Source organism: Triticum aestivum, chromosome 2D (assembly GCF_018294505.1).
Source record: "Triticum aestivum cultivar Chinese Spring chromosome 2D, IWGSC CS RefSeq v2.1, whole genome shotgun sequence".
In the NCBI taxonomy this organism is placed as follows: Eukaryota; Viridiplantae; Streptophyta; class Magnoliopsida; order Poales; family Poaceae; genus Triticum; species Triticum aestivum.
In genome coordinates, this window is record NC_057799.1 from 485,277,620 (window position 1) to 485,294,108 (window position 16,489).

At 46.9% G+C, this 16,489-nt stretch overlaps 2 protein-coding genes and 1 long non-coding RNA gene across 4 annotated transcripts; 1 reads left to right on the forward strand and 2 right to left on the reverse strand.

Moving 5' to 3' along the window:
- Positions 1-555: 555 nt before the first annotated feature.
- LOC123053996 (uncharacterized) lies at positions 556-3,687 on the reverse strand. Of its 2 annotated transcripts, none has more exons than XR_006425994.1 (2): positions 2,268-3,687; positions 556-1,116 (listed from the first exon to the last, which is right to left on the reverse strand). It is a non-coding gene; the product is annotated as an uncharacterized lncRNA (long non-coding RNA). The 2 variants fall into 2 exon arrangements; XR_006425993.1 differs by having other exon boundaries at positions 2,250-3,687.
- Positions 3,688-4,075: 388 nt separating this feature from the next.
- Positions 4,076-4,660, forward strand: LOC123049661 (mitochondrial import receptor subunit TOM9-2). Its single transcript, XM_044472555.1, has one exon. The coding sequence runs from the start codon at positions 4,080-4,082 to the stop codon at positions 4,407-4,409; it is 330 nt and encodes a 109-aa protein (XP_044328490.1). The 5' UTR covers positions 4,076-4,079; the 3' UTR covers positions 4,410-4,660.
- Positions 4,661-11,273: 6,613 nt separating this feature from the next.
- Positions 11,274-13,558, reverse strand: LOC123053997 (uncharacterized). Its single transcript, XM_044477635.1, has 2 exons — positions 13,212-13,558; positions 11,274-11,949 (listed from the first exon to the last, which is right to left on the reverse strand). The coding sequence occupies exons 1-2, from the start codon at positions 13,418-13,420 to the stop codon at positions 11,625-11,627; spliced, it is 534 nt and encodes a 177-aa protein (XP_044333570.1). The 5' UTR covers positions 13,421-13,558; the 3' UTR covers positions 11,274-11,624.
- Positions 13,559-16,489: the final 2,931 nt, after the last annotated feature.

A 16,489-nucleotide genomic window follows, 5' to 3' on the forward strand; every position in this document is an offset into this window, starting at 1 on the left:
TGTTCTTGCTCTTCCCCCCTCCAAGTGTGAAAAGATCCCCTTTAGGGTTTCACCCTACAACAACAGCCCTACTTATTACAACCGCCACAGGGCAGCAAAAGACCACACCCAGTTCATAAGCTACATCATAACAAACTACTACACTACGGCTTCAGGAGGGTGTAGAAGAAGGCTCTCGCCACATGATCCTAAGCAATTCTCCTCGCTGATGATTGAGAAGTTTTAGGCACTCGAGGAGCAACATAGCTTGAGCATCTGAGCAGAGAACCTTCCATTGTCGAACCAGAGCACCCACTGAACCCACCACGTATTTCATACTTCGCCATTTTCGCCCCTAAAAAACAAAGTCATTCCGAAAACGCTATAAGCCCCACAAGGTAGCAGATGTACCCAAATTAACAGCCTCATATTTCTTCACATTTTTCCAAAAGGAAGCAAGTGACTCAAATCCACAAGGAATTGATATGTGCAGAGCCCCACATTTGTTTAGCAACAACACAGTCGAAAAAAGGATGTTGAATAGACTTAGGTTCTGAACAGAACACGCGGGATATATCAGGGACTGCTTAACGCTTGGCTAGATTATCTCTGGTTAAACTCATGTTGTGGACAATAAGCCACAGGAAAACATGAATATTGGGCGGCACTTTAATCTTCCAAATGTAATCCTGGAGTTCAATACGGACGCCCCCAAAATTGATCATCCTATAAAAGGATTGCACAGAGTAGGTACGAGACTTATCAAGAACCCAAACGGGTTTATCACAGATTGCTGAAACTGAAGTGTTACTAACTAAGCGTAGCAGCTCCAGCCATCTACCATACAAGGATTCATCTACACGTCTCCTAAATGTTTGTTTCAAATTAGCACCATCCCATCCTGCGTGTTCCTCACCGACAACATCAGGCGCGAACATCATGCACAAGGGCACCCTTCGTGCCACCGCCAGGGGGCTTCGGCGCTTGTGGATGGCCATAAATGGCACGCTGCTGGTGCACCCCCTACTTCTAGGACGTGACCGAAACCTCGATGCTGAGGCTGGAGACCAGAATCTACCGCAAGTGGCCGTTCATGCGCACGCGCCCTGATGTTGAGCTGAATAAACATGTACCACCCTGCAAAAACAGCAAATTCAAGCATCATAAACAGAGATCTACAGAAAACACTAACCATGATTGCTAGAAGAAACAAAAGAAGAAACCGATACACGACCAGCCCCTCGGCGGTATGCACACAATGACACAAGAAAAATATATCCATGGAGGGAAAACAAGGGTTGAAAGAATTTCGGGGCTAGCAATATTCATCATCTTCATATGTCAATGGAAGCCAAAGAACAAATAGAAAAAGAAATTAAACATAATAGGGTGACTCTGAAAGAACTAATAAACAAACTTCTTTATATGTATAATACTTAATAAAATCAGGATTTTAGCAAGGAATAAAGATGTATGCATCAGCCAATATGAGGCAGAATAGAAACGTCAAACAAATGCCTTTGTGGACAGTAGAAAGTGGTAGGTTGCATTCCTATCTCCTCTTCTAGAAAAAGAACTGTTCTAAAAACAATGGTATTAAGAAAGAACTGATTAATATACATGCGAGTTCACAGCAACAACATTCAAAGACTGATGAATAGAGACACAGTCACACCACAATGCAGAATCACATCTATCTTAGGAAAAATTCCACAAATTTTCCTTTGTTCCAGTCAGTAGAAGGTTGTTCAAAAACCTACCATCAAGAACGCAGCTGAATAAGCATTGTTATAATTAACAAATAATTTAGTGTGCTAGTACTGCTATTCTGAAGGTGAATAATTCGCATCCCAAAATTTCTACCATGGAACAGGGAAGCAATTTTTACTGAAGAGAAATGAGCCCATCTAAACAAACCTCAGTACTACAAAATTATTATAAGCAAATCTACAACATGCTTGTCCATATACAACCAATTCAAATTATTATTTTTGCATGATCATGTTGAAATTTACTGCCAAGCACATTTAGAAAAAAATTAAGCTCTATAGATTGTAGGCAGCAAGGTAATCTACATGTAAATTAACACCTCACTAAACTTCTTCGGTCGGGACAGAGCTTTATAATTGAAGCAAGAAACAGAGGATGTTGCTCCAGGGGAGGCTCTTCATATTCAATTCGAACAAAGATGAAGTTTTACTGATGAATTCACAAGAATAATTGAACACTGCTCTCTTTCTTTTCTTAAACAAATTCACCATGGGGGTTACCTCATTACGAATCCATACCAGATTACATAATCAGTGCCACATCAAGAAATTTGAGTCTAATGTAGAAATTTTGCATCCACCTCCAGCTTGCATCCTTCAGGACCTATAGGGAAGTGATTACTATTATTAGTCCAGTAGAGATAATCATATGGCCCTGCCATAAACCTGCTTATATAAAACCTATATTGATTGCATGATCTAGGAAGCAGATCTGGGCAAATTTGCCGAATAGTTCCGCTAGGTGCAGTCTCACATCCTAGCAAGCCTGCATCTTCCAGCGGCAGGGTTGTAAGGACAGCTGGCGATACCTATATCATGAAAGAAAAATATGTGATTAAATAATCATATTTCCATATCGCAACAGTACCTTGACCATTCTATTGTTCAGCAGTAAACCTTCCATTTGTAAAGCAGTAACTGGGAATAAATCTACAACAATTTGCTTTTACAGTTCTCCACCTAATTTTCATCTAAAGCAACCTTCTTGGAGCTCTGATGTAAGCATGGGAGAGGACCTATAATCAAGCATGAAACCATTGCGTTAAAAGAAAGCTTGTATAAGGAATTAGGGATGAATATCAAACATGTACTGTGAATCATTTCTAAAATAGAGCACTGCTCGTATATAAAAAAATATAACACGAAAGCATGCACAGCTAATTATTCACGGAAGGGCAGTAGAGCAAAGCTAACATCAGAACAAAGGTGAGATACATGCATCAAACCAATTCTGCACAAATGTAATCCCAAAATTCTTGGCATATACAGGGGAAGTCCCATAAATTGACTCATACAATTCTGGTTGTTCTACATATGAGCACTTCAAATCAATTTCTGAATAAATAGCTAAACAGAAAGTTCATAAAAACTCAGGGTAAAGTTCGGAAAAAATACTGAGTAGTTTATTGTCCTAGTACTCGTCGCCATGGTCGTGGTCCATCATCTCCGTCATGGTGGGAGGATCCATCGTAAAGGTGGCCTTGGCAACGGCGCCCTTGTCCGAGCCACTCGTCGGAGTGTGTCGCAGGCTAGGAGCAGGAGGCTGCCGCGATCCACCTCACCTAGAGCCTGCTCTTGCTTGACGGATGGGTACGGGTAGGCGGCGCGGTGGGGAGGCCAGGAGGATGTCCTGCTGATAGGAGAGGTCTGGAGACGGCACTGGCCGCTGCCGTCGCTGGGTCGCCGCCCCTGCGTGTCTCCCAAAAAGGGAGAGGTCGGGGCAGAGGGTCTCATGCTGCTGCTCCGATTGGCCGCCGCCGCGCCCGCCCGCTCGTCTTCCATACACCATCAACTCGGCCGCGGGGAAGAGAAAAAGTGGCCGACACCGGGAGAGGAAACAGGGCCGGTGGTGGGATTGGGAGGCCTTTTTATGGACGCATAAAGCGGTAAAGCGGTGGCATCGATTTTGATGAGATCTTTCTAGAGCATGAGAGACAAGTCTAGAGGAGATCTGGTCAAATAAAATATCTCTGCTGCACCGCTCAAAATCTGCCAACAAAAGAGATGCAATGGCATTCCCAAAAAAGGCTAGATCCACCAAGAAGTGCACCCAGCCATATCCCCCACTAATTGATGTGGCGCACTCCGATTGGCCCATTTTTTACTGATACAAAAAAGTCAAAAAAACCCAGGTAAAAGAAACCTAGCTAGGTTTAGTATATTAAGAATTTAGCTTTGAGAGTCCTTGCACTTAGGGAGTTAGAAGCCATGAAAGAACTGGCCCTAACACATACCCGTAGCCATTCGGGCCTGCCCTTGTCACGGGCCTCCTTAAGCCCACAAAAGGCCCACTACTCCGTCCAGTCCGACAAAAAGGAGTCGTCCTCTGGAATGGAAACCCTAATCGAACCGAATCGAATCCTCCAGTCCAGATCAAAACAAGGGAGCATGGCGTCGTCCTCTGCTGTGAGCAGGCGCGGCGACGCGGGCGGCGTCCTGGCTGCGATCTCGCGGTCCTCGGTGGCGGCGCACGGCCGCGAGGCCGCGGCGGTGGCGGGGAAGCTGCTGCGGAGCACGGGGAAGGCGGCGTGGATCGCTGGGACGACCTTCCTGGTGCTGGTCGTGCCGCTCATCATCGAGATGGACCGCGAGCAGCAGATGGTCGATCTCGACCTCCAGCAGCAGGCTCTTCTCGGCTCGCCGCCGCCCCTCGCCAAATAAATCCCTCCTCTTTCGTCCGCCCGTCTTTGTTCCCTGCCGATGCGGTCACATTTCGTTTTGCTAGTATCATAAGTTGTCGAGAATTTTATCACTAGTCTATTTTGGGGGAGAAAGATCATGCCTTGTTGTGACTGCTCCTGCTCGGTACGATTAACGCAATGTCACCGACTTGTCTTGAACTCAGACTCAGTCCTGTGATACACTAGTGTTTGTTTGTGATGCCTATTTAGATACATACTCGGAGTTACATACATGATTGTCACAATGCCCTATCATACTTGTTGCTCTGATATTGCTACTTCCACCACCAGAATTAGCAGGTCAGGGAACTAGAAATCAATCATTGTTGCTCCTTGTACCGATCCTCATAATAACCAAAACAAGACGTTGCTCTTGTCCCATGATGATGGCTCATCGGTTGTTATGGGTTTGATTCTACGGAGGAGGTACTGATCACTAAGGAGACACAGTGTTCTAGTCTATATTGGCTGAGTCGGCTGATGGGTCCCAAGGTCATCTTGATTCCAAGGAATCCCATAAGATTTTTGGAGAACTTGAATCTTTGTGAAAATTATCTTAAGATTCATTTGCACTCTATTTTGGAGGAAATCCTCTCAAACCTTTTGGTGGAATTCATTTGTTTCTCCTATGATATCAAACACTCTTTCATCCAAATTCCTGGTTTTCTAATTCTTAGGGTTTTTTTTCCCATACAATCCATGAATGGATCGGGTTCCACTATCAAAAAGATAATGGAACAGAACACAAAACGGCGTCTTGGCGCAAAACAGGTAAACAAAAGTAAGCTCCTGCCGCATGCTCCGCTAACAGGGGAGAGGGGGGAGCTAAGGCGAAGCAAAACAAGTCATCAGCCCAGAGAAATTAGTCAGTCTTGCTCCATATCTTGGGGCGTAGCTTCTGCATCATCTTCATTGTTTGAACCATCATCTCCCATGATCATCAAGGCGCCATTTCCTCGCTCCCTCCTGCCATCCTCTTAGTGTGCCAGTACCGTCGCACCTTGTTCCAACATTTCAGTCCCCTCATTTTACAAAGCTGCCCAATAATTCATAAAGGACACAGCACAGTAAATACATTCAGCGGGATATCTTACAAGCTTAAACTCAAAACAAGCTCTGTTTCTGAGCTTCCAAATAGCCCAGCATAGGGCCGCCAGGCCAACAACTTGGGAGTCCATGAGAAGTATTGGGAAAAGCATCCAGGTCTATCCCCAGCACCAATAGTTTTGCTCACTATACTCCACAGATACTATGTCGCAGCAACAGTGGAAAGGTGATGGATATTTTCATTATCATGTCAGAATCAACATAAAGGATCCCCCGCCCATTTACGTTTGATCATATTATCTTTGGTTGCAATGGCATTATGCCATATAAGTCATAACCAAAATTGTATGTTCAAAGGCAGTTTGGCTTTCCAGAGATGCCTAGATGATCTAGAATTTTTTCCCTTTTTGTTCCATAGCCAGATGGAAACATCCAGCCAGCCTCGCACTCTCAGCTCCACTAGCTGTCTATTTTGTTTAATGTTCAGCCATCTTCAAAATGTCATTGCTCATCCAGTATTAGCCATATCTCTGACAGTTTTTTCTTCTCCTTACATATTTGCAACAAGTCAGGGAAAATAGCTAGCAAAGGTTTATCACTGCACCATTTGTCACCCAAAAGCCAGTCCGTTGTCCATTACCCACTTTCATCTTTCTCCCTGTAAGATACAGATTGATTTTAACCAAGTCAGCCCAGCATGGTGAATCATTCACAGATCCATGTATCTGATAGATCCCTTAATCTTTTTTTCTTCTTACTATCTGCTGCCACATCCCTTCTCTTGCCCCCAGTTCCACCACCATTTGCATACCAAACTAACATTAAGGAGACGTTTGGTTACCTGCATTGTTTTTTAGCACTTTGCATATTTGTTCCGCTTAAGCTTGGTTGAGCTAATGCAGGCAAAAAACAATCATCTACACTTACTTTGGTTCCCTGCATACAGGCTGCCTGCATTAGGGGAGCATTTTTTGACTGCCGTTTGGTTGCATGCATTGGCTTGTAGATGCAAGTGCCCGGTGTTTGGTTGCATACAGGCAACGTGATTAAGAGTTAACACCTACACATGACACACTGAGTTACGGTAGAGTTTTTGGCAGTGTGCTCGTGATGACGGCGTCAGTGTAGGCCGAGGACGAGGCGACCGAGAGGAACGACGCCGGCGGGGGGACCGGGCACAACATGGCGTCCATCTAACAAGGTTGATAACTACACATAACACTAGTGACGCCGCAAGCAACTAGTTCGCCATGCCGCCATTGGACTTGGTACCGCAACCACCGCCGGACTCGGCGTCACGCCATTTTTTTGTTCTCTAGTTTTTTTTTACTTTTCGTTTGGTTGTTTTTCTCCATTTTTTTCTTAATTTTTGTTTTTGTATTCAGTCTGCATTTTCTTATATGTGAAACACATTTTTTTAATAAGTGATAAACATTTTTTGTATACACGTTCAACATTGTCCGAACGCTTATTCGATATTTTTTTCAAATACTTATTCAACATGTTGCAAATACTTGTTCAACATTTTAATACCTATTCAACATGTTGCAAATACTTGATCAACATTTTCCAAATACCTGTTCAATATTTTCTAATGCTTATTCAATATTTTTCAAATACTTGTTCAACATTTTTAATACTTATACTTGTCCAGATACTTATTGAACATTTTTTCAAATACTTGTTCAATATTTTTTAGTAGTTATTCAACATATTTCAAGTACTTGTTCAACATTTTTCAAATACATATATATGCTGAATTAGTACAAAGAAAAGTACAAAAATAAAGCAAAAAAGAGAACCGAAAAGAGAGGAAAAAGCAGGTTGTGGCCTCCCGCGCGGCTGGGACAACCCATTTGGGGCTCCCCCCGACGCGCGAGAGCTTTCCCGTGTCTCGCTTAAAGCGAGATATAGGGGCACCCTCCCGAAACCGGTTGGACACACTATGTATATCTGGAAGTGGGCCGGCCCATATTTGTCACTCGCGTCGCTGCTCTCTGTGCGATTGCCCGACGGTTAAGGCCAACTCCAGCGCACGACCCCAAACAGACGTCCGTTTTGGCCTGCTTTCGTCTGTCTGGGGCGGCAATGGAGTCGCCCATGTTCGCTTGGGGCCGTTGCCGTGTCGGTGCGCTCAACGCGCAGGCGCACCCCAAATCATGTCCGGGGTGGACGTGATTAAAAAAATCGCAAAAACTAAAAAAATGCTGAAAAAATTAAAATAAACGCAAACATAAAAACATAAGAAAATAATTAAACATCACGGCCCCAGAAGTTTACATAGACATAATTAACATAAAGAAAAGCGCCGCCCGCGCGCTCCCGTCGTGCCTATCGATGCCGTGCCCGTCGCCGTCTCATCACGCGTAGCCGTTGTCGTCGTCGTCGCCAGTGAGGTCGATGTAGGGCGGCGGCGTCCAGAGGTGGGCCGGTCCCTAGAAGGCGGGAGGCTCCTGGAAGGTGGGAGGCGCCTACACCACCTCACCCTGTGGCGACGTCTCGCGCTCCGGTGAGCGCGGCGGCGTAGGGCATCAGTTCACGGCCCCCACGGCGTCGGCCATATCGGCGGCCGTGCACGACCAGCTCCACTCCTGGCCCACCAGGCCCGGGTGGAACGCAACGACGGGCTGTTCCTCCAGCACCTCTTCCCTCATCTCCAGCTCCGGCACGGCCACGTCGCCGGCCGCAGAGAGTGCAATCATGGTCTCAAGGCCCTCCCATTGGCGCTCATCGTGCGTGCTTATGGAGTGTTCCATGACACGTTGAAGGAGCCAGGCCTCCCCCTCCTCTGTCATGCGAGGAGGTGGTGGTGGCGACGGAGAGGGCGAAGGCGACAGCGTCGGCGTGATGCCGCGCACCCGCGTATGCCCGCGCACGTGGGAGGGCTCGGAGCACGCGTGTGGTGCTCACGAGGCCGCCGCGGCCCCGATGAGGTGCCGACAAAGAAGGACGCGCGCCGCGTGTCGTGCTCGTCTCGAAACCACGTGTCCCAGAGGTCGGAGTCGACAGTGTACATGGGGTCGTAGTAGAGGTCGTCTGGCAGGAGGCGGCGGCGGCGTTCGATCTCCTCGAGGCGCGCATGGCCGCTCGTCGGGACCGGCGGGATCGGCACCCGTGTCTGCCGACAGATGCAACTTATTGGGGGGTGAACGTCGCTCCAGGGGAGCGGCGTCCTCGTCTCCCTATAACGACGGCAAACATCCGCGTGGATGTAATGCCGGCCGCGCTCGCCGCCAGCCATAGGGCCGATGGTGAACAGGGCAGGCGCGGGGGCCCTCCGTGGGGCGGGCCGTGGGGTGATGCGGCCTCTGCTTTGACGCCGCGGCGGCGGCGGCCTGAGGACGAGCCAGCCTCGTGGTCGTGCGCCCCGTTGCGGCCGGTGTTCCACCACACCATGGTTGTCGGTGGCCGGCGAGCTCGAGGAAGGGGAAGGGAGAGCTAGGTTTTGGGTGTCGGGTTTCGAGGAGGCCGCGACGACTGGAGTGGGAGCGTGGACTGCGACCGGTCCACGACTTCCCATTTAAGAAGGACGCTTACCGCGCGCCTGGGCGAATGAGAGGTTGGACCGGCCGCGCGTGCACATTTATGTTGGGCGGTGGGAGGTAGGTGGCCGCCTGCCACGCGGCCCCGATGCGGACGAGCGACGCGTCCGTTTGCTGTCTGCCTGGACCCAAACCGGGCGCGCTCGAAAGCTATTTTTTTTAAAATAATACATTTTTTATTAATTTTCATCAATATTACGCTGGATAAAAAAATTCAAAAATAATACACCGTCGGCGCGCTGCAGGCCGACTGGGCCTAGTCGGCCCACAGCAGGCCGATTGGACTCTAGTGGGCCTACAACTGGCCGACTGGCCCCTGTCGGCCCACTGTGGGCTGATTGGGTCCTGTCGGCCAGTTGTAGGCCGACTGGAGCTAATTAGCTCGCTGTGGGCTAATTGTTTTTGCAAAAAAAAGTAGGCATAAGAAATATATGTTTAAAAAATATTAATTATGTAATTAAAAAATGTTAAACGTGTATAAAAAATGTTCCTGATGTATACAGAAAATGTACAATATATATGCAAAAAAGTTGACATAAAAAATATGTTTTAAAAAGTGTTAAGCATGTATTTAAAAATTGTTAAATGTGTGTATAAAAAATGTTCCTTATTTATACAAAAAATATAGAATGTGTATGAAAAAAAGTTGACACCAAAAAATATGTTTGAAAAGAAATGTTAATCATGTATTTGAAAAAATGTTACTTATCTATACAAAAAATATAGAATGTGTATGAAAAAAATTTGACACCAAAAAAATATGTTTGAAAAAAATGTTAATCATGTATTTGAAAAAATGTTCAACGAGTACAGAAAAATGTTTCATGTATTGGAATGAAAGGTTAAACGTGTATAAAAAAATGTTCCAGCTCCGGATCCGGTATGGGCATCATGGACCTAAGTATGATTGGTTGCTCTTTTTTTATGGAACTGGAACATTTTTTTCAAACATATTTTTTTTCAACTTTTTTTCATACACATTCTATATTTTTTGAATAGATAAGAAACATTTTTTATACACACATTTAACAATTTTTAATCATGTATTTGAAAAAATGTCAACTTTTCAAACATATTTTTTTGGTGTCAACTTTTTTTCATACACATTCTATATTTTTTGTATAAATAAGGAACATTTTTTATACACACATTTAACAACTTTAAATACATGCTTAACACTTTTTAAAACATATTTTTTATGTCAACTTTTTTGCATATATATTGTACATTTTTTGTATACATCAGGAACATTTTTTTATACACGTTTAACATTTTTTAATTACATAATTAAAATTTTTTAAACATATTTTTTATGCCTACTTTTTTTGCAAAAACAATTTCCAGTCGGCCCACAGTGGGCCGACAGGACCCAATCAGCCCACGGTGGGCCGGCAGGGGCCAGTCGGCCAGCTGTAGGCCGACTGGAGTCCAATCGGCCTGCTGGACACAAAATGGACAAGTGCTGGGCCATGGGGTCTGTCTGTTTTGCCTCAAACGGACGGGGCCGGATAGGATGGGTCGCGCGCTGGAGTTGGCCTTAGCCGCGTCAGCCCCCATTACCACGCACGGTGCTGGCAAAAGTCTCCCCCCCCCCCCCCCCCCCCCCCCCCCACAGTGGGCCGACAGGACCCAATCAGCCCACGGTGGGCCGGCAGGGGCCAGTCGGCCAGCTGTAGGCCGACTGGAGTCCAATCGGCCTGCTGGACACAAAATGGACAAGTGCTGGGCCATGGGGTCTGTCTGTTTTGCCTCAAACGGACGGGGCCGGATAGGATGGGTCGCGCGCTGGAGTTGGCCTTAGCCGCGTCAGCCCCCATTACCACGCACGGTGCTGGCAAAAGTCCCCCCCCCCCCCCCCCCCCCCCCACACACACACACGAGAAAGCGCATACAGTGTTCTGTGTTGCACATTATTGAATTCATGCACCAGCCAACTCATCCAAAAGTCCAAACTGATGAAGGGAGGTGTCTAGGCTATTTTAGTCCTTAGACATGGGATCGATGTAGGCCGCAGAATCGTTTTATTTAATACTACGTTAGCAGGGCCTTGAACTCAAGACCTCTTAGCTCTGATACCATATTGAATTCATGCTCCAGCCAACTCATCCAAAAGCCTGAACTGATGAAGGGAGATGGGCAATATATTTCAACACGCCTGACCGAACGATCAGTCTTTCTGCCTTCTAGTACAAAAGTAAGGTATGCTATTGACGTACTCTGGAAGAAAAAAAAAGTTCCACTGCACGCTGAGGCAATCACAAACGAAAGACAATCCTTGTAAAAAGTCATTAGCAGCATAGAAACGCGACACGGCGACATGAAACGCTCCATCCATCCAACCAGATCGCAGTCTTGCACGACGACACACGCAGACACTACTACAGCCACAGGCTACGTACATTAATTGCACAAACACACGCGAGTGCAAGTCACACTTCACCATTTCAAACATCCCGTAGGCATCCAAGAGACCAAGAACACATACCAACCGCCAATGGGAGCACTGCTTGAGATCTCCCTCCCAAGTCACAGAAGCGGTGACCTACCACGAACACGCTGCTACAACACGTACCATTCTGCATTTCTGTTGATACATACCATGGGATTCAGACGCACGACTCGTTGGCCTGCTGGAACCGCTCGGCCTGGGCGGCCGCGGCGTCCTCGGAGACGAGCGCCTCCAGCAGCAGCGCCTTCACCTCCCAGGAGTCGAAGGGGAAGCCCGTCCGCGTGTAGGCGTTGATCAGCGCCGCGCTGCCGTGCTTCACCAGCTTCACGAAGGGGCTGCCCACGTCGTCGGTCCTCATGGTGGCCTCCAGCAGGGTGAGCCGCGGCCCGTACTTGTCCATGGACCTGGACCCGAACACCTTGGACACCGCCGCCTCCTGGGGCACGATGTTGGGCCATTGCTCAGCCCCGCTGCTCCAGAACCTGCATGCAGAGTTCCACATGAAGCTAGTCGTAAAAGGAGCAAGGTAACGGTTTATTGCAGTGTTATTACTCAGAAACTACTCGTTGAAAGGAGCAGGTTAACACTGAGCTCGAAATTCTATTCAGAAGAAGGCACTGCACATGTTATGCGATGATTTTAAGACATCATATTTCTTTCCCTACCAAAAGAAGTGGCCTAATTAGTTGGCTCCTAAGCTACGATAGTATGCACACTTATAGCGGAGAATACCCCACAGGGCACAAAGGCCACATTGACCCACATGAGCACGACTTGAACAAACCAGAGAGAGAGTGGGGAGGACGAAACAGAATTGCATGAACGCAATGAATGAAACGGACGTGACTTGTCTTGAACTCTTGATGTTCACAAGACTGGAACCAGGGCAGTTAAGACAGTTTGTTGATTCAGTGCATTTCAGCAGAACGAAGCTCAATATTAATATTCAGAAAAACTGCCATTTATTCAGGTAAACTTTCCATGTGGATTGTGGAGTAACACCATGGGTTACTGCAGAAATTTATACCACTACGCACTAGTCGCTTGTCGGCAAGTTTTTCTTGCTACCCAAGCTATACGGTTACAACTAGTAGTGACTCAAAATGTACCCTGGATTTTAGTGAGAAGATACTGTAAAACTTGTCAGGGTGATTACATGGACCGTAAGTTGAACACTTTAGCCTTTGCACGTACGACAAGGGATTTCATAAAAGCAGATTGGGTTGTGTGGGCACATCATTCTTGCAACCTAGCGCAGATTCCGCTGGACCTTTTAGGATGAGACCAACATTTTTAGATCTACCCAGCCGCTAAAAGTGGCCACTTTTGTCCATGCTGTAAGCCTCAAAATTACATTATTCGGACTCCTCCCCCAGCACACAGATGCTAGTGTTCGTCGCAGTCGCATTGCAATCTCCGGAATTTCTGCGTAGTAGTACTACTACCCAAGACTCGATACCTAGCTTGAATAGGTGCTGAATTAGCACGGTAGAGTGACTGAGTGGTGACCACTGACTACCCAATGTTGCTAGAGGAATCAAGAAAACAAAGATGTCCCCTAAAAAAAAGAAAACAAAGATGTACTCCCTCCGTCACATAATATAAGAGCGTTTTTTATACATACCAGCGTAGTGTCAAAAACGCTCTTATATTATTATGGCACGGAGGGAGTGCGTCGTAACTTTTTTTACTTCTGCGAGGGGAAGCCAAATCCAAGAACGGGGAATGGGGAGCGTGTGCTTACTGGGGCGTGCATCGCCCGACGGCTCTGGTGTAGAGGTACCCCGGCCACGCGCTCCTGACGCCGCCGCGGGCGCCGCCGGCGACCCTGCTTCCCGCTTCCTCCCCCTCCGCGCCGCCGGCTCTACGATACATCCCGTTCGCTTCCCCGAGCGACGAGCAGAGGAGGACGAGGACGCAGGCCAGGGAACGGAGGAGCGCCATGGAACCCATCTCTCTGCTCTCTCTCTCTCTCTCTCTACCACTCCCTCTGTTTGTCTGCTTGCTGCAGGCTTTGGAATAAATGGAGCCCAATTTTGAAAGCACGACGCTCCGATGCGTTGCAATGCGCTGCTACTGCTAGACTCCTCGGGAGGGGCGTGCAAGGGGACCCACACGAGACCGCTGTATTTACGTGTCATGCCCTACGTGTGAAGTTTTTGTGAATCACCTTCTACTCTGACGGATTTCAGGCCGGAGTCCTCGGCCAGCCTGCCACGGCTGCGGGCTCAAGGCCAAAACGTTCGTGAGAGAATACGAGTATATGAAAGTGCCCTTTCGATAAAAATACGAGCTCTGCTTTATCGATGGGTGCACACGCTCCTGCCTCAAAAGGGTTGCCGTTCTGCCGAGTATAGTTTATTATTTTTGCAGCCATATTTTAAAATCGCAAGGAGAACAATCAAGAAAGAAAAGCAGAAGGGAAACCCTCTTATTTTATTGCATATTAATGATCATTGTTCTGAATCCAATAGTACTCCCTCTGTCTAGGTGTATAAGTCATCTTACGAAAACCAAATAATCTCAAAACACTTAGGCATGGTACATTAACTTCCTTCTCATTTCTTGTTTTATGACATATCAACCAATAAGAGATGTGGGCCGTGCATGCCTTCAATGACTTGAGACTAACAAACATGACATGCAGTGGTTAGTTCATTGCATGCAATGCTATTAATTAGCAAAAAGACATTAAGTTTTCTCGTTTTCCTCTCCGCCTTGGTCGCGGTGCACAACGTAAGATGACTTAGGCCTCTCCCAATGCTCCACCGTGTATGGGTGCTAAGGGTGCCACATAAGCAAAAAAATGATATGGCAAAGCTATTAAAAAGGAGAGAGAGCATTATGGTGACCCCAGTTGAAAACGGTTCTAAGCACGTGAACCTATGCAAAATACCTACTGACCAATGCACGAAGGAGTTTTGTTGATAAAGAATTAAATAAAGCAAGCTTAGCAACAAAAGCTAAGCATCCATACATTGGGGATATTAGTTGCTAAGACAATTAATGCACTTAGCGCCCCACCTTAGCACCAATGCATTGGAGGAGGTCTTACACACCTAGACAGAGGGAGTAGCTAGTTCAGAGGGACACTCTCTAGTTGGATTTTCATAAAAAAGGATCACCTGCCCAATGAAATTGTCACAAAAGACTATCTGCGGATGAAAATGTAAAAAAAAGATCACCTGTGCCGTGGCGGCAGATGCGCCAGCCGCCATGTTGTCTGGCGGCAGCACCTGCCGCCACCGGCTCAGGCGGCAGCCTCAGTTGCACAGGATTTCAACTGATGGGACACGCGAAAACGGAATGGATTGGCACCGTGGCACCTGCCGCCATGCATCTTGGCGGCAGCCTGTGCTGCTTTTCTGCCATGAGCTGTGTCAGAAAAGTCATAGTGACACGCCGCTACTCCATCACTAAAAGATGTCAAAGGCCGTCCGTTGCACACAGGAAAAGGCTAGACTATGATTGCTTATTTTTAAAAGGAAGTACAACCATTAAGGATGCCTTGAAATCTTGTACAATAGCACATTTAGATATCACTACAATCTGTCGCGTGGCATGGCGTTTTGCACGGAAAAGCAGCACAGGTTGCCGCCAGGATGGGTGGCGGCAGGTGCCACGTCGCCACTCCGTTCCGTTTTCGCGTGTGCCATCGGCCAAAATCCTGTGCAGCTGATGCTGCCGCATGAGCCGGTGGCGGCAGGTGCTGCCGCCAGACCCCGTGGCGGAAAGTGCCACGTGTCGGCTGGCGCACCTACCGCTGATACGTCTCCGTCGTATCTATAATTTTTGATTGTTCCATGCCAATATTCTACAATTTTTACATACTTTTGGCAACTTTTTATACTAATTTTTGGGACTAACATATTGATCCAGTGCCCAGTGCCAGTTCCTGTTTGTTGCAGGTTTTTTGTTTCACAGAAAATCCATATCAAACAGAGTCCAAACGGGATAAAAACTTACAGAGTTTTTTTGGAATATATGTGATTTTTGGGAAAAAGAATCAACGCGAGACGATGCCCGAGGGGCCCACAAGGACGGAGGGCGCGCCCCTTGTCCTTGTGGCCACTCCGTAAGGTGGTTGGCGCCCTTCTTCTGGCGCAAGAAAGCTAATATCCGGATAAAAATCGTGTTAAAATTTCAGCCCAATCTGAGTTAGGGATCTCCGGGAATTTAAGAAACGGTGAAAGGCCAGAATCTGAGAGCGCAGAAACAGAAGGAAACAGAGAGAGATCCAATCTCGGAGGGGCTCCCCCCCTCCGCCGCCATGGAAGACAAGGACCAGAGGAAAACCCTTCTCCCATCTAGGGGGAAGGTCAAGGAAGAAGAAGAAGAAGAAGAAGAAGAAGGGGGGCTCTCTACCCCTCTCTCCCGGTGGCACCGGAACGCCGCCGGGGCCATCACCGCAACAACGATCTCCACCAACAACTTCACCACCGTCATCACCAACTCTCTCCCCCTCTATGCAGCGGTGTAACACCCCTTCTCCCCGTTGTAATCTCTACTTGAACATGGTGCTCAATGCTATATATTATTTCCCAATGATGTATGGCTATCCTATGATGTTTGAGTAGATCTGTTTTATCCTAAGGGTTAATAGATGATCATGATTGGTTTGAGTTGCATATTTTATTATTGGTGTTGTCCTACGGTGCTCTCCGTGTCGCGAAAGCGTGAGGGATCCCCGCCGTAGGGTTTGCAACATGTTCATGGTTTGCTTGTTGTCTGTGTTGCGTGAGTGATAGAAACACAAACACGGATAAGTGGGTCATGGTGTATGGGAATAAAGAGGACTTGATACTTTAATGCTATGGTTGGGTTTTACCTTAATTATCTTTATTAGTTGTGGATGCTTGCTAGAGTTCCAATCATAAGTGCATATGATCCAAGAAGATAAAGTATGTTATCTTATGCCTCTCCCTCATATAAAATTGCAATAATGATTACCGGTCTAGTTATCGATTGCCTAGGGACAAATAACTTTCTCGTGACAAAAAGCTCTCACTAAAACTAACTTAG

Bases quoted from the DNA above. Each gene is read 5' to 3' on its own strand.
- LOC123053997 (XM_044477635.1), bottom strand. From the start codon at position 13,420: ATGGGTTCCATGGCGCTCCTCCGTTCCCTGGCCTGCGTCCTCGTCCTC. The intron at 11,950-13,211 runs GTAAGCACACGC...CTCTGCATGCAG, and splicing joins GTCGGGCGATGCACGCCCCA to GTTCTGGAGCAGCGGGGCTG.
- LOC123049661 (XM_044472555.1), top strand. From the start codon at position 4,080: ATGGAAACCCTAATCGAACCGAATCGAATCCTCCAGTCCAGATCAAAA.